We start from the raw sequence: 26,575 nt of genomic DNA, 5'->3' as shown, positions 1-26,575 counted from the left end.
CAGTTACAATTCCCTTGTAACTTTTTGCTTCTCTCTTGCTACTTTTGAAACTCTTTCTATTATCTTGGATATTTTAATTATTATGTATTGTGGTGTGGACCTCTATAGTTTCATCTTTGTTGGAACTCTGTACTTTCTGAAATGGGATGTCCATTTCCTTCCCTAGGTTAAGGAAGTTTTCAGATGTTATTTCTTCAAATAAGTTTCTGGCCCTTCTCGTCTGTCTCTTCTTCTGGGAACCCTCCAATGCAAATGTTCACTCTCCTTATATGGTCCAGGAGATCCCTTAAACTTATCCTTATTTTAAAAATTCATTTTTCAAAAAAAGAAAAAAATTCTTTCTTTTTGCTGTTCAGCTTGGTTGCTTTCCATTACCCTATATTCCAGAACACTGTTCTGCATTTGCTAATCTACTGTTGATTCCCTCTAGTGTATTTTTTCATTCAATTATTGTATTGTTCAACTTCAGTTTTTTACATTTTGTATGTTTGTTGAAATTCTCACTGAGTTTTTCCACTCCTTAGTCCAGTGAGCATCTTTATGATCATTACACTCTTTATCTGGTATATGGCTTATCTCCATTTCATTTACTTTTGGGGGGGTTGTCTTGTTTTTTCATTTGAACCATATTCCTCTGTCTCCACATTTTGCTTGACTTTCTGTGTTTATTTCTATAAATTGGGCAGAACAGCTACTTCTAAACTTGAAGGATTGATTTGTGTATGGTCATCCCCTGTGTAGACTATGTATGCTTGATAAGTTAGGTTTCCTAGAACAGTGGCTGGCATGGGCTGGGAGGTCCCAGGGCATTCTCTGCTGGAACTCCCCAAGGGGGATGGCCAGAGCTGAAGTGGGCATGCATTTGGGATGTCCCAGGGTTCTCCACCCTGTTGGCAGGACAGCAGAAGCTGAAGTGGATGCAAGCCAGTGTGGTTTGAGGCTTTCTGCAGAGAGAGCTCCCTGCATGACAGCTGAAGCTGAGGTGCAGTGTGGGCCATGGGGTCCTGGGATGCTCCACACATGGGACACCCTAGCAAGTTAACTGGAGCTGAAGTGGTATAGGCGTGGAGTGTACTGGGATACATTTTACCTGTTACTTTGGTGAGACAGCTGGAGGTATAGTGAATGCTGACCAGGGATGTCCTATTGGATGCTGTGCTGTGCTGGGGCTGCCTTGGTGTGGAGCTGCGGGGGCTGGTGTAGGCCAGGGGCCCAGGGCTCCTGATGTGGGAAGCTGGCTTGTGCACCTGAACTGTTTTCATCCATTCTACCAAGGTGGATTGGGATTGTAAGCCATGGCACTCACCAACCCCTCCGACCAGTGGAAAGTTCCAACCACTCTCCTATCAGTTGGCAGCATTCTAAGGCTGGATCTTTTGTTCTTTTTGTTTTTATTTAAATTCCAGTTAACATACAGCGTAATACCAGTTTCAGGTGTAAAATTTAGAGATTCAACACTTACATGAAACACGTGGTACTCATCACGAGTGAACTCCTTAATCCCCCTCAGCTATTGCACCCATCCTCCTACCCACCTCCCCTCTGGTTACGATCAGCTTGTTCTTTATAGTTAAGGGTCTGTTTTTTAGTTTTCCTCTTTCTTCCCCCCATGATCATGTTTCTTACATTCCATGTATGAGTGAAATCATATGGTATTTGTCTTCTTCTGACTTATTTCATTATGCGTAATACTCTTTGGCTCCACCCCTGTCGTTGCAACTGGCAAGATTTCATTCTTTTTGATGGCTAATATTCCTGTGTGTGTATGTATTACCTCTTCTTTATTCATTAGTCAATGGACACTTGGGCTGTTTCCATGACTTGGCTATTGTAGATAATGCTGCTGTAAACATCAGTGTGCATGTATCCCTTCAAATTGGTATTTTTGTATTCTTTGGGTAAATCTGTAGTAGTGGAATTACTGGATCATAAGATTGTCCTATTTTTAACTTTTTGAGGGACCTCCATACTGTTCTACAGAGTGGCTGCACCAGTTTGCATTTGCACCAACACTGTAAGAGGGTTCCCCCTTCTCTGCATCCTCGGCTAGGGCTGGATCTTTTGTATACTGGTTGCTTTTTTTTAAGATTTTATTTATTTGACAGAGAGAGACACAACAAGAGAGGGAACACAAGCAGTCAGAGTGGGAGAGGGAGAAACAGGCCTCCCGGCGAGCAGAGAGCTGGATGCAGGGTTCAGTCCCAGGACCCTGGAATCATGACCTGAGCTGAAGGCACACGCTTAATGACTGAGCCACCCCCATGCCCCTACTAGTTGCTCTTTTAAACTAGTGTGTCTTCTGTGTCTTGGGACAGGAAAATTTGTTCAGGGTCCCTAGTTCTAACCCTCTCCACTGCAGTTTGCAGTGCCAGAATGGGGAGTTCCTCTCATTTTGTCAGGACGACTCACTTTTAATCCTGTACGATTTCATTAGGTTCGTTTCCTTATAGTTGTTTTCTCCATCAGGAAAGGTTCCTGGAATATGAGTGAACTACTATAAGTTAACAAAACCAACACTAGTAAAAGACTTTTTGCTTAGAATTCATATATATTTATTCAGCTGATCCTGACTTCCCATGAAAGGCTAATGTTTAAGACTAACGTTTACAACTAAGTGAGATACAAGAAAACAAAGCAATTTGCCAACGTATGACATGTTGCTATAGTGATCCTCAGACCCCTTTCTCTGGGCATGCTGATAAAAATGTCTCCTCTATTTCATAGCCTAGAAAACATCCTGGTGTGGGCAGCAGTTTTGCTCCCAGTTTTCCAAGAAGTAAAAGATGACATTTGTGAAACTTCAAGCTACTCTAATATTCTCCCAATCAAAAACAAAACAAAATGCCAAACAATAACTGACAACAGGTATCATTAACAGTGCTTTTATTTACAAAGAATTATTTTTATTTGGCTATTTGGAAAACCACTAACATTTTTCACTTTAGAAAACATTAAATAATAAACAAGATGTTATACAGTACTTTGGATAACTTCTGTCAACTTAGTGCAATGTCGTATTGGCACCTAAAAGTGACATTTTCCATGATTTCCCCCTTTCCTCTTCAGTTGTGCAGTTATAGGACCACAAAGGCAATGAATCATTAAAAATGGATCTAAAGCCCTGTTGCCTGGCCCCTACTCGAAAGCTCGCTGCTTTACATCCTGCTCTGGTCGTGCCTCCTCCAAGTTAAATGACAAAAGATATTCTGTTATAACTACTTCTCAAGCCCCCTCCCCCCACCAAAAAAAAAACCATTTTGCGGAACTTGGGAGATTCCAATTGACAAGAGAAAGTGAATTACAGTGGTTCAGTGAAGCAAGGATCCGGACAGTGACGTCGAGCAGAGGGCTCTTTCCCAGGGGCCAGGTTAAGTAGTCACACACATTGCAGAGAGAACGCATCAGATAAAAACCTCTAAATCTCTGTTCTTTACTACGGTCTCTTTGAAAACTTGAAATATCCTCCACTGAGCAAGTGAACGTGTTATACCTTTACCATGAAAAAAAAAAAAATCTAAATCCTACTGCATGAGGATATTATTAAGATACTAAAATAATGTCCATCATACTCTATTAAGAATACAAGTTTGTTGAACACAAATTAATAAATCAATATCGTACTACAAAAAAAAAGAATACAAGTTTGTTGTGTTTTTGTTTTTCCTGTTTGGATCCTGCTAGGTTTGCCATAGTGAGATCTTGAGTGAGCTCTGCACTTGGTGGGCTTTTCCCCTTTTAGTTCTCCTCCATTAGGGGCCAAGAGGTAAATGCCTAAATTAGACCCTGGCCTCGCCCAAATGACTCAGAAGATTTTCCTTACAGGGTAATAGGATCGAAACATCCTTTGGAAGATTCTGTAATCTGTTACTCTGCCTTGACAAAAGAACATCTTTAACCTTCTTAAATAGATTCTTATCTGATCTTTTTAAAAAGCCTCAAAAAGAGAGAAAGAGAAGAGAAAGAGGGAGAGAGAGAGAGACAGTCACTTTTTTTTTTCTTAAACAAAGGATTCTCATTTAACAATTGTCCCTGCCAGGAAATGCCCCCTCGCACTCCAGTCTAGGCCTGTTTCCTCTCGTTCCATTCTTAGCACATCTGGAGAACAGCTGGTCACCATCCTCTCTGTACCAACCATTCATACATTGGAAAACCAGCAATGGTTTGCCCTTCAGTCTCCTCTTCTCCACGCTGGATAATCCCAGTTCCTTTAATTTTTCATCATAGATCTTTTTTTCCAACCCTTTAATCATCTTTGTGATTCCTGGCAAAAACAGCAGAAAATATTTTGATTACTTCATCAGAAATGGAAGAAAAGGTTCAGGAGTAAGTTGCCTTAGAAAAGTTGTATATTTTTAGATATTTTTTAACATGTAGGTAAAATATCCAGGGAGGAAATTGGGGGGGGGGGGTCCTAGATCCTAGAGTTCCAATCTTGTTCTCTTGCTCTGACATGTGTGTGAATCCCAACAAAATGCCTCCAAGCACAGGACTTGCCTCCAATCCCGTACTGACAAGACAGCATGTAAGTCATAATTCAAGACCTAAATATATATGGACTTAAAAATTAGTATGAAAATCTGTTCCAACAGAGCTTTCCCCATGCTTCCCCTCAGCCTTCCAGAAACAGAATCTTTTTTCTGAAACAACCAGAACTTTTACAGAGCTTTTTACAAATTACCAAAGAGAGCCATGTTATTGTGAAAACTGTTGGTTTTAAAGCATAACCTGAAACAGTGAGGGTTTTATATGGTAACTGCAGTTTCCTGTCTACCTGAATGGTTCACTATCCTTTACAGTGATTAGACTCAGGGCCATGAAAACTTCATCCCTCCACTACCACACTTGACATCTCTTCTGATTTTCTCTTGCTGCCAAAATAAGGTCATGGAACTGGATGACATTTCACTGGGTAGTTTTTAATTCAAGAGATCACAAGCTGCCTTTCCCCTTGCAACTAGAGTCTGTAAATACTAAGAACACCAAACTACTTAATATCAATAGCACATTTACACAAAACACAATACTAACGAGGGATTACGTGCCCACTCTACATAACTGTCTTTAAAAAAAAAATACAGATAACGAGAATAAATGCATCTTGAGAGGTTACACACCCTTCTTTTATAAAGTGAATGGCAGTAGAAGTCAGAGTTCAGGTCAGGCCAGAGCTAACAAGGGAAGGGGAGAAACCAACTTCACAAGCACTTTTTACAACATAGCTTAAAGGAAGTCAATACTACTCATGGTACAACACTGAACAGATAACAGAGCGGCCATTTGCACGGATTTCTTTTGAAAACGTCTCCCATCATTTGCTACTACTGCAAACGCCTCCTAACTAGGACGGAAGATAGCGCACGCGCCAAAGGCCTTCCTAAAAGAGCCGCAGGCTGGAAGGTAACACCCAAGCTGGCTCGGATGCGTCTGCAGGGGCCCCGCGTATTTCAAGGGGGGTGTCACCGTTTGCTGGAATTGCACAAAAGCAGGCCACGGGTGTGGGTCCCCCATCAGGCTTTCTCCCGACCCACGGGCCCGTTCTTCTCCCAGGCCTGATAAGAGGGAGGAGAGGACAGGAGGTGAAGACCACAGACAGAGAAGAGCAACAGGGAATTCACTGCTAGTTTGGAAGCCGCTGGCGTTCTTCAGAGCAGTGGCCTTTTCTCAGGCTCACATCATCCAATCCGATCTCCCCCGTGTGGCCACGCCTTTTCTCCCCTCTGAAGATGACCTGGGGAGAGAACGCACACACCCGTCAAGCTTCCTCTGCCCCTCCCCGACCAACATCACAGAATAAAGGCAACCCTCCCCACAAACCGAGGGGTGCACTTACTCAACAGAAGGAAAAGACTAGAACATGACCCGTGTCACCTGAGGCTTGCCTTTTGGTAGAAACTCCAGTCATCAGTCAACTGGTCATCAGACCACATCATTCAGAAGCTGTTACTCTTTTAAAAAAGCCATCCGGGGCGACAGGCTGCTTCCTTCCATTTAGGAATGCTTACGAAGGAATGCTTACACCATGCCAAAGATGACCAAGGTTAGGAGTAAAAAAATGAGATGGACTCTAGAGGTGTAGGAATCAGAGCCGCAGACCTGGGAGATCGTAATTGCGCAGCCCATCCTAGGCGTCCGCTCTTCCCTCTGTGGGTTGAGCCAGCTTTGCTGCCTAAAATGAAGTGGAACTGAACGCCACAATCCAATCAAAGCGCTGTTTTGCTTATATAAACCCAAAACACTTTCTTGTATTTTATTTTCTGTAGCGCATCTTCGCTCTTTTGAAAACAGAAAACTTGCTGTAATTTGAAATGGCTTTATTTTTCCAAACAGTATTTTTTTCAAAGAGCAAAGCAAATCCAAGACAGATAAAAGCTGTATCCCCTTTAATGCAGTTTCTAGAAACCATACCTAGAGTCATAGCTGCAGAATCTCCTAATAGCAAGTTTTATGAATATGAACATAAAGATGCTTTTCCAAAAACATTATTTCAGTGGGATGCTACTGACCATTTTATTGCTACCTGTGACTTGATTACTTAAGATCAAATTTATATATGCAATCAAAGCTTTTCCCACATCCTGTCCGAATAGAATAGAACTTCCCAAGCATATTGTTCTCGGTTTCCACCCAAGGCTGCTTAACTATGATCTGTGAGGCAAAATTAGACTTTAAAGAAATATTTCAAAAAAAAAACAAAGAAACAACCAAAAAAAAGACGAAACACTTTAGGGTGACTCTGAAAAGTAAAGGCATTGCAGAAAAAGGAAAAGCAGGTACAGTTAAGCTCACCACCCTTTCAAGTTAACTGTTTTTAATTCCTGAATTTTTTTTCATGAAAAATGGGGCTTTTCACCAGGGTGGGGGGAGTGGTGGTGTTATCGCAGGCGGCAATGAAGAAGGGAAGCAGTGGCAAGGAGGGATTATAGGAAGAGAAGGGAAATGGAGTTCTCCTTCCCAGGAAAACACAAACCTTTGTGCCCCAATGAGGAGAACAAGGCTTCTTCAGATGCAGATCCTAGAGTTCTCCTATGAAAGAAAAACCTCCCAGGCTCTGCCTCCTTTTCGGTTCTACTTACGCTCTTGACGTCAGCCCCTCGCAAGGTGATGTGTGTGTGCCTCCAGCCACGGCCACCATTCCTGCCCCACAGGGCTGCTCCGTGGGCACCGTGTTTTCTCACAAACACCTGGAGCGCGCCGGAGTGCAGCCCCGTCACCTTGTGCCTGAACGACAGGCACAGGTCCCCTGAATGCATGAGGTGGCCAAGAGGTAGCACCAAGCGAGCGGCTTTTCCCCCTGGGCCTTTGGCTCCCGACACTGTCAGATACTGTCCACCTGGAATGGGAAAAGCAGGGCTGTGTGTGTACGTGCTGACATCCCTTTCTAGCACCGACAGCATCAAGGCAGGTTTACTTGGAATAAACTGCAAACTGAGATCGTCATTTGTACAGAATTCCAGATTTTTTAAGAGAAGTTAGGATTTAGGTCTAGGCCTCCCTCAAACTCTATGCATTGTGTTTACAGAAAATATTTGGCTCATGGAGAGTGCAAATTATGCCCAGGACACCATGATCAGGAATCCTCACACGAGGACTACTTCCTGTTGGATATGAGCAGACATACAAAGGCAGACACAAGCTCACCATCTCTCAATCCTCACCAATGTAGGCTTCTGCCGTCAAGCGGGCTGGCTGGTTGACTCTTAGTTACCAGGGAGAATTTTCTATGAGGATAATTAACCTCTAAGCAGTAGAGCAGAAGTACTCTAAACGGGCACTAGATATGTTTGTTCTTTCTTCTTCTCTCTCTTTTTAAAAAAATCTCTAAAGCAAGAAGTTCTCCTTTGAAAAGGTCTATTTGCTATGCTTCTCACACTGGAGAGTACACCTAGCCCCAAGAAGATGCAGAGGTGTTCTGGAAACCTCTACATCTTCCTGGAGCATTAACTTTATTGTGGGTAACTAGTTTAAGACACTTTTACATCAAAACAAATTTATAACATTACATATAATATAAATTTTTTTTTACATATACACGTACCCAAAATATGAAGAACAACTTTCATTTTGGACAAGTCACTTTGACGATGTCCTCAGATCCCTATGGCTGCAGAGTTTGTGTCCCCCTATTGTTAGATTAACCACCACTGCAGTGTGGGGGAGGGGGCAGAGGGTTGTTTAAGCAGCAGTGAGGTCAGGGATACTGCTTCTCAAGAGAGGGAAAGTTGGGAGTGGTATTTTGAAACTCAGTGCATGTGTAAATGACCTTCCCCCCAGCTGTTTTATTAGAGCTAACTGGAAAACACGGTTCCAGCACTGAGTTATCCCTAAGAAATATGTGGTTGGAATGTTAAACACCTGTACCTGTTTTGGTAGAAATGCTACTTATTTCTCAGTTAACAGATACACCATCCTTTCTTTCTTAGGCTTTGTATAAAACATGATAATTTGGGGGAGGTCTTATTCTTCAAGTGACTTCTCTAATGAGTCCCCTTTGAGCATTCAAAGGACCAAAGAGGTAATCTGTGTGTACTCTGCCTGCACCAGACTCGTTAGCCTTTCTACCGTGAGCACTGTTGGCCCTGCTAACGAGTCTTGAGAGGAACACTCATTTGGCTTGTTTTGCCTCTGCAGAAGCTAAGGCTTGGGGAGGTGAAGGCACCCAAAGTGTCACCCGGCCAGTGAGGGGCAGGGTCATGGTATGAGCTCAGAACTGCCTGACCCCCTAATTCAGCCCTTGTTGCTCTCAGACTGGAATCACTGGTTTACAGGTTTCTGTCCCCCAGGAGACTGTGAACTCGTTGAGGTCAGAATGGAACAGTACATCAAAAACTAATGGTGTACTGTATGGTGACTAATGTAACAACAAAAAAGAAAACCTCAGCTTTCCCCCCAAACCACCCCATTTTATATCCTAGCACATGGTAGGGCTTTGATGTCATTTGCTGAATAAATAAGGTTCTAAGAATATAGAAAAAAACTGCAGGGCAATAGGTCTTTGAGGCATGTACTTGACTCACCGAAAACACAAAGAATTTCTTCCTCCCCCACCCTGTGCCCCATTGAACTAATCCAAACAATATTTTGGGCCAAAACATTTAGATGGGGCTTAAATGTCTCCCTGTAAGTCAGCTTTGAATCATCACAGGTATTTAGGTTAAGACTAAGATATAAGATATTACAGTTAACCTGAAAGTTTTAAGAAAACAAGGATTACCTTAAGACCCTGCGGAATGTACACTCATATCACTATGGCAGACATGCCTGCAAACAACCTAATAAACCAAGGCATCCTAATAGCCAAATAGTCCTTTTGTATAGATACTTAAAACTAAAATGTAAATCATGATAAATGAGGCTATAACAGCTCTTTCTCTGTGGGCACCAGGTTTTAGTCTTACCATAAAGAATTCTTTCCCTTTTTAATAAAAGAAAATGTTACAAGGATGGAATAGTAGCTAAGGGAAAAACTGACCTAGCACCCCGAATAAGTTACCTATTAAATAAAAAATTTAACTTCCGTTCCAAAATACTGGTTTAAATATAGAATTATATTAACTATTTTCATGGTTTCAGTTTAAAGCATCGCAAAATCTAAAGTTTGTTTTTGTAGCATTTATTATTTAACAAAACAAGACTTGCTAGAAAGTTAGGTGATAAAATTTAACTCTGTACTGGCTGGTGCCTTTACAATTTCAACTTACAAAGAGAACAACATAATGTCTATTACTTTACATGTTAACTGTGTGGTCATAAAAAGGAGGGGGAGTTTTGCAGTGATTTTTTCTTCTATTTTTGGCCTAAATGAGAAACCAGCCCAGGTAGAACTAAGATCATTATGGTTTGCTGGTATTTATATCTCAAATGCAAAGACTTTATTTTTTTGTTTTTTATGAGATATAATACAGCAATGCTCACTGCAGAAAAGAGAGATAAATAGAAAAGCATAAAGAAAATTTAAATACGCATGATCCCAAAAGCCAGAGATAATTACTAATGTTAACATTTGAACTTCTCCTATGTATATGCATGAATACGAACACACATGAGTATAAACATTTTTTCAGTGTAATAACTTGTTTTCATTAAATATATCTGTCATTTTTCGATGTCAGACATTTTTCATAGCTCCAAGTATGCCATTAATAATTTAGTCAATTTCTTATTGAAGTCTCCAAATTGTTACTTTTTAATTTTATTTTTCTTTTGTAATTTCAAGTTTTTATTTAAATTCCAGTTAGGTAACATATAGTATAGTATTACTTCCAGAAGTAGAGTTCAGTGATTCATCACTTACATGTAACACCCAGTGCTCATCCCAAGTGCCCTCCAAATTTTCACTTTAAGATAAAAGTACCATAAAACAATAAGAAACCCCCCCCCAAAAAAAGTTGCAAAACACAAAAGGGACTAAGTTCTCTTTTTATATAAAGAACTTAACAAATCAATAATAAGAACACACAAAATAAAGGGCACCACAGGAGAAGATTAATTATATGAAAAGATGGTCAACTTTTCACAGTAAGAGAAAATCAAACTAAAATCAAAAGGAGACGCCTTTTCACCTATAAGCTTGGCAAGGATAAAAAACAGTTTAATAAGATTTATTGGGGATGGCTCTTAAATATTACTGGTGGGAGCATAAATTGCTGTAACTGTTATGAAGGACAACTGAGAAAACTATCAAAATTCAAAACACAAATTCCGTTTGACCTAGCAATTCCATATCTAGGAATATCCCACAGATAGATTCAAGCATATATGAAATGAGACATGTACAAGGCTATTCACTGCAGCACGGTTCTCCTGAAATGTGGGTCAAATACAGGGTGGTACATCTGAGAAGGAACGGAGTAACTACCATAAAGAAGAATGAAGGTGCTCTTAAGTACCAACACAGGACAACCTCCAGCAACAATGGCTAATACTATTTTAATGCTAACTGTGGCCAGGCATTGCTTTAAATGCCTCCCATACATTTCCTAGACACTATTATCTCCACTTCAATAACTTGCTCAAGGTCAAAGCTACTGCGAGCTGGCACTAGCTTCCAGCCCAAGCCTTCTGGCTGCAAAGTCCACATGTGTTAACTCTTAGAAGATATGATCTTTAAGTGACAAAAGCAAGGTACAGAGCAGGGGGCAGAAAAATATATCTCTGGAAAGATAACCAAGAAACTGGTTGCATCTGGGGAGGGTGACGGGGAGCCAGGGCTGGGGGCTGAAGCTTTTATTTTTTCACAGTTGGTTTACTTTTCCATTTGTGTATTTCAAAATAATGTTTAATGCTGCAACAGACATACTTGCATGTACAAGCCAGCCTGCTTGCTATATATTCTAAAGTGAATAACTTGTAGCTGTCAGTAGCAGACACAGCACTGAGTCAGTTTCCTTTAACCCTGATCCCCAGAGATCAGGGTTTCAGGAAAAGGGCCCCCAGGGTCCAGCCTTGACATTTACAGAAGGGTGTGTCTTCAGGGCGTCACCACATCTGTCAGCAGCGCAATCTGCCGCCCCTTAGAGGCATGTATTAATTTCACTATCTCACCATGAAGTTCAAGACCATGCACATTAAAAATCAGTCACAATTGTGAAAATCCAAACATATGTTCCCTTACAAATGGCACAGTCTAGATAGAAAAAAAGTTAGCTTGGTAATTAGATAATATACAGAAATAACTTATTAAACTGGTTATAGTCTTCTCTGGTCTTAACCAGATCCCATACGTGTGTGATATACACACGTGTGATATACACACACTCAGATCCCTAAACTTCCTAGAAGGAAAACTGGCATTTTTCATGATAAGCCTTATTAGTACTTTTCCATCAGTATCTGGTTAGATTTCCCCAACACATTCTCAAAAGTTCCTTCCCAGTTCCAGCCTGACGCATGCCATGTACTCCTACCCTGTCCTCCCCTCTGCCATCCTTTTGTCCTCCCATCCCTTCCCCAAGCTAGAGCCTGGCTGCTCCGCAATCTCTTTGGGAAGACGTGGGGGCATTCCATTCTGACTCAGGCTCTCAAAGGTGGTGTAGCAGATTTTCTAATCCAACACTTACCCAGTGCTCCAAACAACATCTTGCTACAAGTCACCCAAAAACCTCTCCACCAAGGGAGAGCTCCCTATCGCCCTGTCATCCTGTTCTCTTTTTAGACAGCTCTGATGACGGGCAAGTTCTTTCTGGGAGTGAACCAGAACACATCTCCCTTTAGCTTTTACCTGCTGATCTGACTTCTCATCCCCTTGAGGTTCCAGAATAACTGTGAAAGACGTTGTTGGTCAAATACTTGGAAATCAGTCTTGCTCCATTATTTCTTCGCCAAGCTGAACATTCTGGTTTCTTCACTTGTTTTCCCACAGGCTTTGGAATACCTTTCCAACTAGGTCGTGTTCTTAGAAGTGACCTACAATTATCTCTGTTCTTCTCAGATAAAAAGAACCCACCAAGGAGATTTGTCATTCTGGGAAAAATATTCTATTTCTATGGAAATGACCCAACTCTTTAGCAGTGATGACAGAGGTTTCACTCATACTGTTTTAATAATTACTTGCTAAAACAATAAAAGCTTTCACCCCTCTGATTTGAGTAACTTCCCCTTGCATCTTAGCTATCAGCAGAAGGGAAGAGGGGAAGGGACGAAACAGAAAGAAGGCCCCCTTCCAGGGGCCAGAGACAATAATCAAGAGCTACCGAGTCACAAAAATGGCCACCGATCCTTTCAATGCATTCTTTGCTATCATTGCCAAATGACTGCTTCCATTTTTTTTTTCTTTTTTCTTTTTTTTTTTTTTTCTTTTGGTCTACCATTCTATTTCTAACCCTCTCTTTTTAGCAGAGGGCAAGTGGAATTTGGGTCACCACAAATTTAAATATTTACATATATAATGAAAAATAAAAAGTGTTAAAATGCAAAACTTGTTCTAAAATAGAGTATGGAAATTGTAAAAATCAAGAACTTCACATGGATTTTTTACACTGGATGCTTCCATGGAAGTATAATGAATTCCTCTGAGTTTAGCATGAATAACTCACCAGGGTACCTTACTCGAAGGGGTTATTGACTATAACCATGAGCAACGTTCACCATTCTATCCAATATGACTGTCAAAGACGCTCCATTCTGTAGCAAACGACCCCAGGTCAGGGGTCAGTCAAATCTATAGGCCTGAGATCTGCAAAGCAGATATTGTCCACTACCGAAGGGGGGAAACCACATGAAATACAGGGAGGCCTCGATATGAAGTCCACTCTTCAGCTCTGTGGCTTTAGGAAATGTGTACAGCCTCTGGGTCTCAGTGTTTCCTTTGTGAAACATAAGCAAAATTACCTGCCTCAAAGGGCAGGTGAGAGGATTAAACTGAACCACTGAGATGATGGAGCTGGGATTACAGTAGATATTAAATAAATGGTTTCTCTCTTACCCAGATATCTGTGACCGTAATAATAATGTCCTGCTCAGAGTCAACCTTAAATGAGAGGAATGTCACTGTATTGGGGGGGGAGGTGTTCCACTAAAATCTGTTTTATAGCTAAGAGAAATCTAAAACCCCATGTGAATTTATTGAATATTCATATTTTTAAAAGCTTACCTCAAAATTTCATTTTACTTTTTTTCAAAGATTTATTTCAGAGAGAGGGAGAGCAAGAGAGCACATGCATGTGCATGAGTGGGGGAATGAGCAGAGGGAGAGGGAGATAAGCAGACTCCCCTCTGAGTGGGGAGTCCAGCTTGGGGCTCAGTCCCAGGAACCTGAGACCACAAATGAGCCAAAATCCAGAGTCAGTCACTGAACAAGCTGAGCTACCCATGTGCCCTCAATTTTTCATTTTAAAAAATCTATTCTATTTCCACCTTAGGGGGAATCTAATGAATATATTTTGAGCTAATTTTTTAAAAAACTTTCTACTCACAATCTACAACAAGGAGTAATGCCATAGATATCCACAAGAAGTATGTTAGAAATGCAACAAAATATACATCTTAACAAGGCCCCTAACTGATCTGTACGCACACTGAAGTTTAAGAACTGGTTTAACAGAGCATATCTTCTCTCAAGTTAACTTTTATGTGTTTTGTGCTCTACCTATATACCTGCAATGCTATTCAAGAGCTAGGCTTTTAAGACAAAAACTTTCATTCCTAAGTCTAGAACCACGAGTGTAAAGGGAAGAAAAGAAACTTAACTCCTCACCCTCCCATTAAATTGGCCCCACCCACAAAAGATTTAATTCTTGAGGGGAGGGGAAAAAACCAACAAAAATATGTAAGTAACTTTGCTTTCTGAAACAAGAAGACATTTTGTCTTGTAAGCACTGAAATGTTGTATCAGTAGGAAGCATGCAATTTAAAAGTTTGTTAGTTTTCCAAGGAACTACATCTAAATCTATCTCTCTAGTAACATTCTTTTGTGGAATAAATGGTGGTAATTTGTAACTAATTTCTCCAGCATCTAAATTAGACTGAAATTTTTTCCAGAGAAATATTCACAACTTCACAGAATCTTCTAGTGTCTTTTTGCTATGTGTCACATCTTTTTAAAAAAGGACATAATTAAAAAACAACTGTGGATGACCACCAGAACTGATGTACTGTTACATTATTTCTCTCATGCCTAGGAATGGGGCACTACAAGTAACTTGAAAATTTTATTTTTCAAGTTTTTATTTTATTTTATTTTAGAATGAGTCTAAAGGTTTTACTTACCAAGCTCTTTGAGAGAAACTAGTTGACCCTTTAATGTACTACTTGTCTTCCCATAATATAATTCTAGTTTATTGCTAATTAGTTCACTTAAAAAATGAAATAAGAAATGTTGGAAGAGATCTTTCTTTACTGAATAAAGAGGGTAAACAGAGATATGAAACAGTATTCTTGATTGTTAGAACCAGGGTCCCCAGATAGGCTCAAACAGATACAGATTAACTGCTTTTACCTGTTGGATCTCTCACTGGTTCCCAGTGCAAGTCACTGTCTTTTTCCCGGATCCATCCACAAAGCCCGTGGTCAAAGTTACAACTGTGTATCAGAACACCTACAAAAAAATAACCAGAACAATGAGTAGTCCACAACGGCACAATTTGTAAAAACAAACTTGTGAACTAGGATTATCGATCTGCATAAGTGTTCTCTTCTAGCCACACTTAACTATCTGACCAGAACTTCTCTCCATGAGATCAAAGGAAGATTACATGAATCCTTTCTTAGAACAATTGTGCATGTGTGTTCAGTTATAAAAATAGAACACAAGAATGTTGCCAAATTATGACCTTGTAACACCATCACTTACAAAACAGGATTTCCTCTTCACAAGTTAAGTGTGCTTTATTATTTTTTTAAAAGATAATGATGACATATAATTATTTTCAATCAACAACTATATTACAAAGGAAACCAAGTTGTTTAAAAAACAACAAAAAAAGTACACTTTTCCCAGATGTAACTGAACAATCTACAGTTTAAAATTCACTTTCAGGAAATGGAAGGAAACAATAAAATATCATCATCACATAGTAAAAATGTAAGTATCTACCTGGATCATCCTTTGCTTCATCATCTGCACTGACTCCCCTTTCAATTTCAAATATTTCAAACAAGTCATTTGAAGGCTGCCGTGGAACTGCAAGAGAGGGAGGTTTGGTTTGAGTGAGTATTGATAAAGACACCTGCCTTAACCAAGGCACAGTGGGAGAACACCTATGTATTTCACACATCTGGAAGAATCCAAAATATTTCATTACATGTCACATTAAGATTCATGATGTTTGTTCCATAGGTACTTATACTATCTGAGTACAAATTTTAAACATGTTTTCCAAAGGTTTCTAAAATTCAATATAAAAATATATTAATAAGTCTTTACCAGGAAAATACATCTTAAAAGAGCTACCAATTTCTAGCAAAATATTCACCTTTGTCAAAATCTAGAATTTGTTTCCTGAAAGATACACTATGACCTCTAAATGAAAGTGGTTTAACAGAAAATGCCTGCAGCTGCAGTGAATGGTTTGGCTTTCTAACCACAGCATCAACTCCCCACACAATGAAGGCTGCCCACTGCTACATCCATCTATAAATCTTACCTCAGCAGGGTTCCCTGGCTCCTTAAAGATCAAATCCAAACTTCCTGGTGCAGCATTCACAACCCACCCTCCAGAACATACACACACACTGTCCACACCATGCCATTCATGTTCTCTGACCCCATCCCCAGCTTGGGATCCTCTTGTTCCTACTAATTAACTTGCCAAACTTCCCCTCCTCATGCAAGACCCCAATGTAAACATCATGCCTGGCTGAAAACTTTGACACCCCTTGTAGGTGTCAAGGTGAATTAAATCCTTCTCCCTTGCACTCTCCAAAGGCTCATGGGCACACATCTGTGGAAAATTGCAGTTATCCACATACATGTGTGTGTGTCCCTCTGCTAGCTTCTGAGGTCCTGGAGGGTATCAACCATGCCTTATTCATGTGGCATTTCCAACGTCTGACCTGGTGACAGGCCCTCAAGGTGTTTACTGCACAGAGGTGAAAATCTTATTTTGTCAACCCTTTTCCTCACAGGAGCCGACTGGATCAGAGCTTAAGAATCTACTTTTTTAAAAAATGGAGTCACTTAAAACATAGTTATTCAATGTATATTTGCCCTCCCCTCCCATGCCAAGTACCACGGCAGTCCAGGGAGACAGCTAAAGGGGTGAACAAGACCAAGAAGGACCCGACCCTCCAGAGCTTGCATTCTAATCAGACAGGCAAACATTAAACCACGCTAAACATAAATCCACACTACAACTCTAAATGTCGATGAGGGCAGAGAGGGAAAAACACCAGAGGATGTCCTGAAGAGTACCTGGGTTGGAGGCTGGGGGCTCTGTGGGAATGTCAGTGAAGGGGAATTCCTGGCCAAACACCAGGGCTACTCCCTTTTCTTTGCCAGAATCTCATTAACTGTATTTTTTTATAAGGCAGGGAGTAAAAGATGTCAAATGCCAAGGAACAGATATCAGTCAGAAGGGTTCTTTTTCAATACTATTTCTATTGTTTTTGCAAGAATTTTTTAAAATTAACAATCCCATAATATTTGCACTGATTTTTTTTTCTAGCTTCCTGCTTTTAAAATTTTTTCTTTTGTTTCCAAAGTCCAAACAGTGAAGACCCATCCCCTCCCCATACAGACACTCACATATATCCAGCCTGAAAGGAATAGGAGAAGAGAAGCCGGTCAACAGAGAAGTTCTGGGGACACGCTGCTGACACAGGTGTCCTGGGGTGAGGTAACTGGCCACCTTCTTGTACACCCAAATGACTGACAGGAGAGACATCCATTTATAGCTTTCCTGGCTTCCCATAAGACTCTAAGAGGGAGTCTGCCTCTTATTTGCTAGAAATATTATAAAGTTGTAGGCAAACATGATTCGTTTCTCACGATACAGAGAAAGTTCAAAAAATTCTATAGAACAATCATTTTTTGTTCTATTGTAACTTATACAAATTATCTCTTGATTGGAATATGGCTCAAATCTTACGGTACCATACGGTGGCGCTACCTTATGGCAGCTGGTCAGCCCCCGTTTTTCTAGCTGACTGTTAAATGGTAAACAGGTGCCTGGTGTAGAGGGGGAGGACTGTACAAAGGTCTCCTGGCACAAAGGGCCTGTTTTTTGTTTGTTGTTGTTCTTAGAAGCATCCTTATTACCAGGGATCTTAACACTGTAATACAGGTATTACAACATGGGGATAACTTCCAGTCACTGAAATAACACTTGTCACAGAAAGTTTGTAAGTAGCCGTCTTAGAAACATCTATGGTACAAGTGAACTCATCACCTCATTCTTTCTAGAACGAGAGTCCCATGCAGTCAGTGCAGCTTGCATGCACATAACACTGTGCCCTATGGTACTTGTAAGATGTGTTCTTAGAAACCTCTGTACTACAAATACACTTAAATACTTCATGCTTATTTAGGGGTATCACTTCCATCACCAATATAACACTGTGTGAACACAGCTTGCAAATATCCTTCTTAAGGAACACAAGTGTTCTTCAAAAAATTCATTGCATGCATTATACAATGAGGGTGACTTCCGCTCACGATAATAAACTGGCCATAAAGGAAGATCAAGGGGAACCTCTCTACAGAAGCACCATGTAGACCAAGAGGGAAAGAATGGGAAAACTTCCAAGCAAAACAAAAAAAAGTGTTGGGAGGGGGAAGAAGGAGTGTTTCGGGCAGCCATTACAAAGAAGGTGCTCAGAACATTTAGAGAAAGGCTTGCATGAAGCATGGAGGAAGGATGCTGAGAAATGGGGAAAGTGATATGGGATGAGGTTAGAGAGAAAGGAAGGGAGGAGACCACACGCTTGGAAAACAGCAATTCAAAGAATGTGTCATCTAACAACTTGCAAAGTGCCAGATGTTTCATTAATACTTCTTAGAAACCAAGTACCTAAAACACTAACTTCAGCAGGAGCTGACCAAGCACACCTTCACTGCAGTTCATTGGGAAACATTCCAAGGAATTTAGAGACCTGACGTGCTCAGCAGCTATTAGTGCTTAAAATTCTGTGTCCTCTACTCTGTAACCCTGCCAAATTGTTCAACTATTTCTCCTTTCTCACACATACCACTATGGATTGCTAAGACTGTTCCACCTCAGTGTCAAGAGAATATTCACCACCCCACTCTCTGGTATATTTTATGTTTTATGTGAAAATACTAAGTGAAATGAGTAGTGGGAAAAAGTCATTCAAGCAGTATGATCTCAACTATGTACAAGAAAAATAAGCAAACAAAACAACGGACTAGAAACAAGAGTGGCAAAAACAACACGACCCCCCAAGCATATACGGTCAATTAACTTACAACAAAAAAGCCAAGAACATGCAATGGGGAAATGGCAGTCTCTTCAAGAAATGTTGAGATGGGGGGTTAAGGGGGTAGGAGAAGAACAAATGAAACAAGATGGGAGTGGGAGGGAGACAAACCATAATTGACTCTTAATCTCACAAAACAAACTGAGGGTTGCTGGGGGGAGGGGGTTTGGGAGAGGGGGGTGGGGTTATGGACATTAGGGAGGGTATATGCTATGGTGAGTGCTGTGAAGTGTGTAAACCTGGCAATTCACAGACCTGTACCCTGGGGATATAAATATATGTTTATAAAAAATAAAAAATAAATAAATTTTTAAAAAAAAAGAAATGTTGAGGAAACTGGAAGGCCACAGGCAAAAAAAAAAAAAAAAAAAGAAAGAAACTCGACCACTATCTTACATAACACACAAAAATGAACTCAAAATGGATTAAAGAGTTGAATGTAAGATCTGAAACCATAAAACAGGCAGTAAGCTCCTTCGCACTGGTCTTGACAGTCATTTTTTTGGATCTGATTCCAAAAGCAAAGGCAACAAAAGCAAAAATAAACTAGTAGGACAATATCAAACTAAAAATCATAGCAAAGGAAACCATCACCAAAATGAAAAGGCCAGCTACTAATTAGAAAATAATTGCAAATCATATCTGCTAAGAGGTTACTATCCAAAATATAAAAAGAACTCCTACTATTTAATAGCAATAAATAAATAAATAAATAAAGGCAGACCAAATCAATGTATTTCCAAAGAAGACATACAGAGTCCAACGGGTTCATGAAAAGGTGCTCAAGATCACCAGCCATCAGGGAAATGCAAATTAAAACCCTGATGAAGTATCACCTCACACCTGTTAGGACAGCTGCAATCAAAAAGACCAATAGCAAGCATTGGCAAGGATGTGGAGAAACCCTGGTGCACTGTTAATGTGAGTGCAAATTGGTGCAGTCGCTATAGAAAACAGTATGGAAGTTCCTCAAAAAAATTAAAACTAGAACTGCCAGATGATCCAGCAATTCCACTCCTGGGTATTATCTGAAGAAAATAAAACACGAATTCAAAAAGATATCAGCACTCTCATATTCACGGCGGCATCTTCCCCACAGCCCAGACCTGGAAACAGCCTAAGTGTCTACTGACAAATGAATGGATAAAGAAGATGTGGTCTGTATATGCATAGAGGAATATCATTTCTCTATAAAAAGAGATGAAATCTCACCTCTTGTGACAACAGTGGAAGGACCTTGAAGGCATGATGGTAAGTGAAACGAGTCAGAGTAAAGTACCACAAGATCTGGCTCACATGTGAAATCTTAAAAACGGAAATAAGGTCATAGATACAGAGAACAGACTGGTGGTTGTCAGAGGCAGGAGGTGAAGGGCGGGCAGGTGGGACTCAAGTTACAAACTCAGTTATCAAGTAAGTAAGTTAGAGGGATATAATGTAGAGCATCGTGACTATAGCTAGTAATACTTCATTGCATATTTGAAAGTTGCTAACAGGATAAACCTTAAAAGTTCTCAACACAAGAGATGATTTTGTAACAAAGTATGATAGATGTTAACTGGAGTTATGGCAGTTATCATTTCAACATGCATACAAACATTAAATCATTGTGTTGTACACCTGAAACTAATATAATGTAGTAGGTCAATAGCTACTCAGTTAAAAATATATATATATACCACTATGGTACTAATGGTGGTCTGAGTATTGGAAATGAAAGTGATATTTTCCCATTCGTTTGGTTTGCCTTGTCTTTTATAATTGTAAACTTTTAGAACAGTGTATAAAAAAAAAAAATTCTGTTGAGGAAAAAAAATTACCTAAAACATCAAAATAAAGGGGTTCTGTGAGAACACATATATAGACTCCCTACCCCATAGCAACTATATATCTGTTAATTGTATTTCGATTGCTCATAGAGAACGTTTTTTTTTTTTTTTGAGAGAGAGAGAGAGTGAGAGAGGATGAATGGGAAAGTGGGATAGAGGGAGAGGGAGAAGCAGATTCCTTGCTGAGCAGGGAGCCCAACGTGGGGCTTGATCCCAGGACCCCAGGACTATGACCTGAGCCTATGGCAGATGCCCAACCAACTGAGCCACTCAGGCCCCTCAAGGAGAACTCTGAATAGTGTCTTGATACCTGTTGTTAAATGTGAGGCTATGAAATTGAAATATATTAGTGAATTTGGACATATTCTTTGGTTCAAGAGAACTATTTTAATCAATGTAGAAAATGTTAATTAAAATAAATGACTAGTGGGGACACCTGGGTGGCTCACTCGGTTATTCGTCTGCCTTTGGCTCAGGTCATGATCTCAGGTTCCAGGGATGGAGTCCCACACTGGGCTCCCTGCTCAGAGGGGAGCCTGCTTTTCCCTCTGCCTGTCACCCTCCCTGCTTGTGCTCTCTCTCTGACAAATAAATAAAAATCTTTTAGAAATAATAATAATAAAATAAAATAAATAAAATAAAATACAAGTCTTGCCTAAATAACCAGGACAAACACTTGTACATGATTTTTGTCATTATTTTCCCTGCTTTGTATTTTAGCTAATAGTCACTTTAAATATGCAATATATATATATTTTATAAAAACAAACACATCTGATACTGTGTAGTAATTGGACCATTAATTCTTCGAGTGGTATAGTGATTTATTTATTTTTTTTTAAATTTTATTTTAATTTTTATTTATTTATTTGACAGAGAGAGATGACAAGCAGGCAGAGAGAGAGGAAGAAGCAGGCTCCTTCCTGAGCAGAGAGCCCGATGTGGGGCTCGATCCCAGGACCCTGAGATCATGACCTGAGCCGAAGGCAGCGGCTTAACCCACTGAGCCACCCAGGCGCCCCAAGTGGTATAGTGATTTAAAAAAGAATAGGAGATACAAACGTAGTGATCCGAAGGGGCACATGCACCCGAATGTTTATAGCAGCAATGTCCACAACAGCCAAACTATGGAAAGAACCTAGATGTCCATCAACAGATGAATGGATAAAGAAGATGTGGTATATATACACAATGGAATACTATGCAGCCATCAAAAGAAATGAAATCTTGCCATTTGCGACAACGTGGATGGAACTAGAGCGTATCATGCTTAGTGAAATAAGTCAATCAGAGAAAGACAACTGTCATATGATCTCCCTGATATGAGGAAGTGGTGATGCAACATGGGGGCTTAAGGGGGTAGGAGAAGAATAAATGAAACAAGATGGGATTGGGAGGGAGACAAACCATAAGTGACTCTTAATCTCACAAAACAAACTGAGGGTTGCTGGGGGGAGGGGGGTTGGGAGAAGGGGGGTGGGGTTATGGACATTGGGGAGGGTATGTGCTTTGGTGAGTGCTGCGAAGTGTGTAAACCTGTTGATTCACACACCTGTACCCCTGGGGATAAAAATATATGTTTATAAAAAATAAAAAAATAAAAATTAAAAAAAAATAGTAATGGAACTTGATTATTTTTATTTGGTGAAGTTGGGACTTGTTTAGCTTTTTCAAAAACCCAAGACAAATAAGTGGTGCTGAAATACTGAATATCCATATGCAAAATAATAATAATTAGACCTTCATACCATAAAAAATATTAACTTAGTGTTTTCAAAATCTGCTATTAAGATAATGAAAAAGCCATTCATTGCTTCAAAGAGAATAATAAATAATATATATAATAAAGTTTGTTTAATTAGGAAAAACAAAAAAAGAATAGGAGAGGGGCACCTGGGTGGCTCAGTGGGTTAAAATCTCTGCCTTCGGCTCAGGTCATGATCCCAGGGTCCTAGGATCGAGCCTCACATCAGGCTCTCTGCTCGTCAGGGAGCCCGTTTACTCCTCTCTCTGCCTGCTTCTCTGCCTACTTGTGATCTCTGTCTGTCAAATGAATAAATAAAATCTTAAAAAAAAAAAGGATAGGAGAAATGCTAACAATAGAATTCCTCTTCTGTCTGTCTATCTATTCTCCCTCTATTCTATCCACTTTTTAATGCAGTCAAGAAACAGAATCCACTGGGTAGAAGGCACTGGGCTAAGAACTTACGAAGAAATGTGATTACTCTTGCCTCATGGCGTCTAGTTTCCAGAGGCAAAGGCAGACTTCTAACAATTTCTCCAGGTAATGAATGTTTTAAAGACAAGTAGAGGAGGCTGTGTGAGCATGGGGGTGGGGCCTGGGGGCTGACTAAGCTAGCCTGGGGAGGACAGATGCATGAAGATCTCTCCGAGGTGGTGCTCACAGCACCACCGGAAGGATGCCTTACGGCGAGCTAGTGCCCTGGAGAATGAAAGGGTGTGGAACTCAAAGATCCTTCTAGCTCTAGAGCTCATGGCGGGGGAGGAAGGGTTCGGGAGGAAGGGCACCAAGTGAAGCCAGAGACAGATGTGAACCGATTAAAGCCCTGTAGAGATTTGGGGCTTTATACTGGCAGAAGCTGGAAGCCTTTACAAGATCTCAGGTCAGGTGCAACATTCTGGCTGTAGCGTGGGGAATGAATAGGAGGGAGGTGAAAGTGAAGGTCAGAGAGCCATTATGACCAAATGAGCATGAACTAAAGAATGAGCATGAACTAAAGAATGAGCATAAACTAAAGAATGGTCATATAGTCTTAGAAGATTCGTGTCCTACATTTTTTCCTCCCATTGGCCAATGTTTTACCCACCAAAATATATCACTTTCCCAGGGCTTCCTACAGCCTTCTGCATGAACTAAAACAAAGGAAAGGTGTAGGCATGACGCGTGCAGACAGCTGGGTAAAAATGGGGTTGGACTGTGCTTAGGGACCTGGTACTTTTCCCCTGTGGCTGGAGGGCCCTGGAGCCGTGAGAAGAACTGGCCACATGAATAAGCAGGAAATCTCTTGAAAAAGACCCTTTGGCTTAGCATTTTCTATTAAATATATTTTCCCCAGGAACATAATATTAATATATAGCTTGTGTTCATAAATGAGGTTTCCCAAATAATCAACAGTACTTTTACCCAAAAAGCATTAAGAGTAAGCACAGTGAAGTAAAAGTAAATATTATCATACACCCCTTCGATCACCAGACTTCTTCTGAAGAGTTAACTGTAGCAAAATGTAAGCACTGTTTATTAAAGGTAGCTTTGCAAATTCTCTTTGTGTTCCAGGGTGGCTACCTTGACATTACCCAGGCTAGTTCTGGCATTTGTTGTGAGACTAAAAGATTAAAGATAACACTGTCCTAAGTTGTTTCTATGGTTAGGGCTTCGGTTCAGTGGAAGAGAATGGTGCATATGTAACTCTCAAAAGTCCGAAGGCTCTTTCTGAAAGCAAAACCTAGGGGATTTTTAAAGACTACAGAGTGGGGATGAATCACTGGGGTTTTATGAGACAGTCTCCTGCCTCTCTCTCTCTCTACCCCCAGCCCTCTCTTTCCCTCTCCAGATGAAGAACATACGCCTTATAGCTTTAAATGACCAGAGAGAAGCAAATAAAAGGATTGGAAAGGAGTTTCTCAAATTTTCTTAACCACATTAGAGAAAATTCTTAGCCATATACTGATTACTAGTAAAAAGAAAAGGGTTTCTGGGCTCCACAGATATAAGCCCTTGCTGCCAAAGCTTTCATCCCATAGGAAGAATCTAAAATGTTCAGTTTGGGCTAGAGTAAAGAGCAGAGCTGGAAAAAATTAAATCTCTGGTGAAAGGTGGAACATAGACACTGCTTCAGTACTCAGTAAAGAAACCCATTTACATGGCTCACCTATTTCTCCTTTAATAAAATTTCAGAACAACTCACTGCCTAGGACAATCCCAGGGGAAGAAACTATCTAAAAGAGATTCTTTTTTAAGTATGACCATAAGGGTGAGAACACAACTTTTCCAGAGCCAAAGAATGCCTGACAAGTTCTATTCTCTTTCGCTCTTCCAAAGCCAAAGAAACTGGAGGGTAACCCTGCCAGGAGCCAGGTGAGGTGGGGAGAGGCGAGAAAACCCACCTGCTGTGTGGGACACTGTCAATGCCCTAAAACCAAAGAAATCACTTTAAAGGAAAAACAGTTATTATTTTTGGTATTTATCAAACACCATCCTGTAACATGTTTCCCACCTAGATAGACTCAATCTCTCAAAAGGCTGTTGTCACCATGTGCATAGCACAGAAGTTGATGGGATCCTATCTCTTCTAAAACCACAACTGTTCACCTAGTAACTATGAACATCTAAATGAAGCATGATATTCCAGTTATTTGGTAAAAATTAAAGGGCATGTGAAGTAGCTAGGTTTTCATTTGTATTTTCTCTGTTCACCCAACAGTTCACACTAGTAAATCGATTGGGTCCAAAGGATCTGTTTAGCCAATAATAATATTAAAATATAATGAACCATAATAAAAAACACCATAAAAACGTAGATTTGGAACCGAACATAAAATGGGGCTATATTTTTATGAGTTAAGTAGGGAATGGTAACATTACTCTATAATTTAATTCAACAACAGCAACAGAAGTGGTAATGGCTACCGTGTACTGAGTTCTTCCTACATGGTAAGAGTTTCATGTGCAACCACAACAGCTCAGTGAAGTAGATACTGTTACTATCCCCACTTACAGATGAGGAACCAAAGGTATAGGAAGATTCCGTAACAGGCCCCAGGTCGGGGCACCTGGGTGGCTCAGTGGGTTAAGCCTCTGCCTTCGGCTCAGGTCATGATCTCAGGGTCCTGGGACTGGGCCCCGCATTATGCCTCGCATCGGGCTCTCTGCTCAGTGGGGAGCCTGCTTCCCCTCTCTCTCTGCCTGCCTCTCTGCCTACTTGTGATCTCTGTCAAATAAATAAATAACATCTTTAAAAAAAAAAAAAAAAAAAAAAACAGGCCCCAAGTCACAGTGTGGCTACAAGCGCGATATTTTTCCTTAAAACATTATCAACAAATGTGCATTCAACTTAAAAAATTTTTGATTTCTGACTTTGGTCACGTTCACCAAGAATTCAATTTGTACCTTCCGGAGAGAGCTATTTTTTCTCTTACCAGCCACCATCAAATCAAATTAAATATAAATCCAAAATCTTGAAAGCTTTCAGGATTCACTGCGCCAGATCCTGACCTGTAAGCAGTGACAACTCACTCCTCCAAAATGCTAGCAGAAATGTAATCTACAGGGAGATGTTGGGCATCTTCTCGAGGTCTCTCTGGGCCTTGATGTATACGAGAAAACAAACTAGTTTGAAGACCTTTTCACCCCTCAGCAGAAACAATCTTTTTACTCATTACCACACAGCATCAGAAAAGAGGTCCTGTTTTCATGACTAAGAACAATGTGATCACACCAGCCACAGACTATAAACTCCACAGAAGGAAGACAAGACATGGAAACCATACACAGCCCAGCAGTGCAACGATCAATAAAATGGAAAGTTTTCTTTTGACTGCCTGATACTTGGAATTTCAACACATTCTCAGGATCTAGAATAACAAAGCAGCAGGGAGTCTGGTTCTCTGATAAGGCTACTCCTAAGAGCACCTGACAGACGTTACATTATATTCTGTAATCTTTATTTGGCAACACTTTCCTTCCTTATGTGACCCAAATGCTTCATACCACATTTTAGGCACAACTGCTACATCTGAAACACTCCACAGCTGGCCAGTTCTGTCTCCATTCGAGACACTCTTCTACAGACTGGAACTACCATTAGGGCTTAGTGTGGAATAAGCCTGCTATTCAGTGCAGTCTGCAGATCAACAGC

General features: G+C 40.4%; 1 protein-coding gene across 4 annotated transcripts in view; it reads right to left on the bottom strand.

The window, feature by feature from the left end:
- Positions 1 to 4,347: 4,347 nt before the first annotated feature.
- NPNT (nephronectin) overlaps positions 4,348 to 26,575 on the bottom strand; it is a 76,724-nt gene continuing 54,496 nt past the window's right edge. For all 4 annotated transcript variants that reach the window (XM_032333068.1, XM_032333070.1, XM_032333069.1 and 1 more), the window contains 4 exons: positions 15,530 to 15,616; positions 14,933 to 15,031; positions 7,074 to 7,330; positions 4,348 to 5,728 (listed from right to left, as the gene is read on the bottom strand). In XM_032333068.1, the coding sequence (XP_032188959.1) occupies positions 5,618 to 5,728; positions 7,074 to 7,330; positions 14,933 to 15,031; positions 15,530 to 15,616 (554 nt within the window). In that variant the 3' untranslated portion in view covers positions 4,348 to 5,617. The remainder of the gene's footprint in view (positions 5,729 to 7,073; positions 7,331 to 14,932; positions 15,032 to 15,529; positions 15,617 to 26,575) is intronic.

Source organism: Mustela erminea, chromosome 2 (genome assembly GCF_009829155.1).
Source record: "Mustela erminea isolate mMusErm1 chromosome 2, mMusErm1.Pri, whole genome shotgun sequence".
Taxonomy (NCBI): Eukaryota; Metazoa; Chordata; class Mammalia; order Carnivora; family Mustelidae; genus Mustela; species Mustela erminea.
This window is presented reverse-complemented; position numbering and strand designations above follow the sequence as displayed.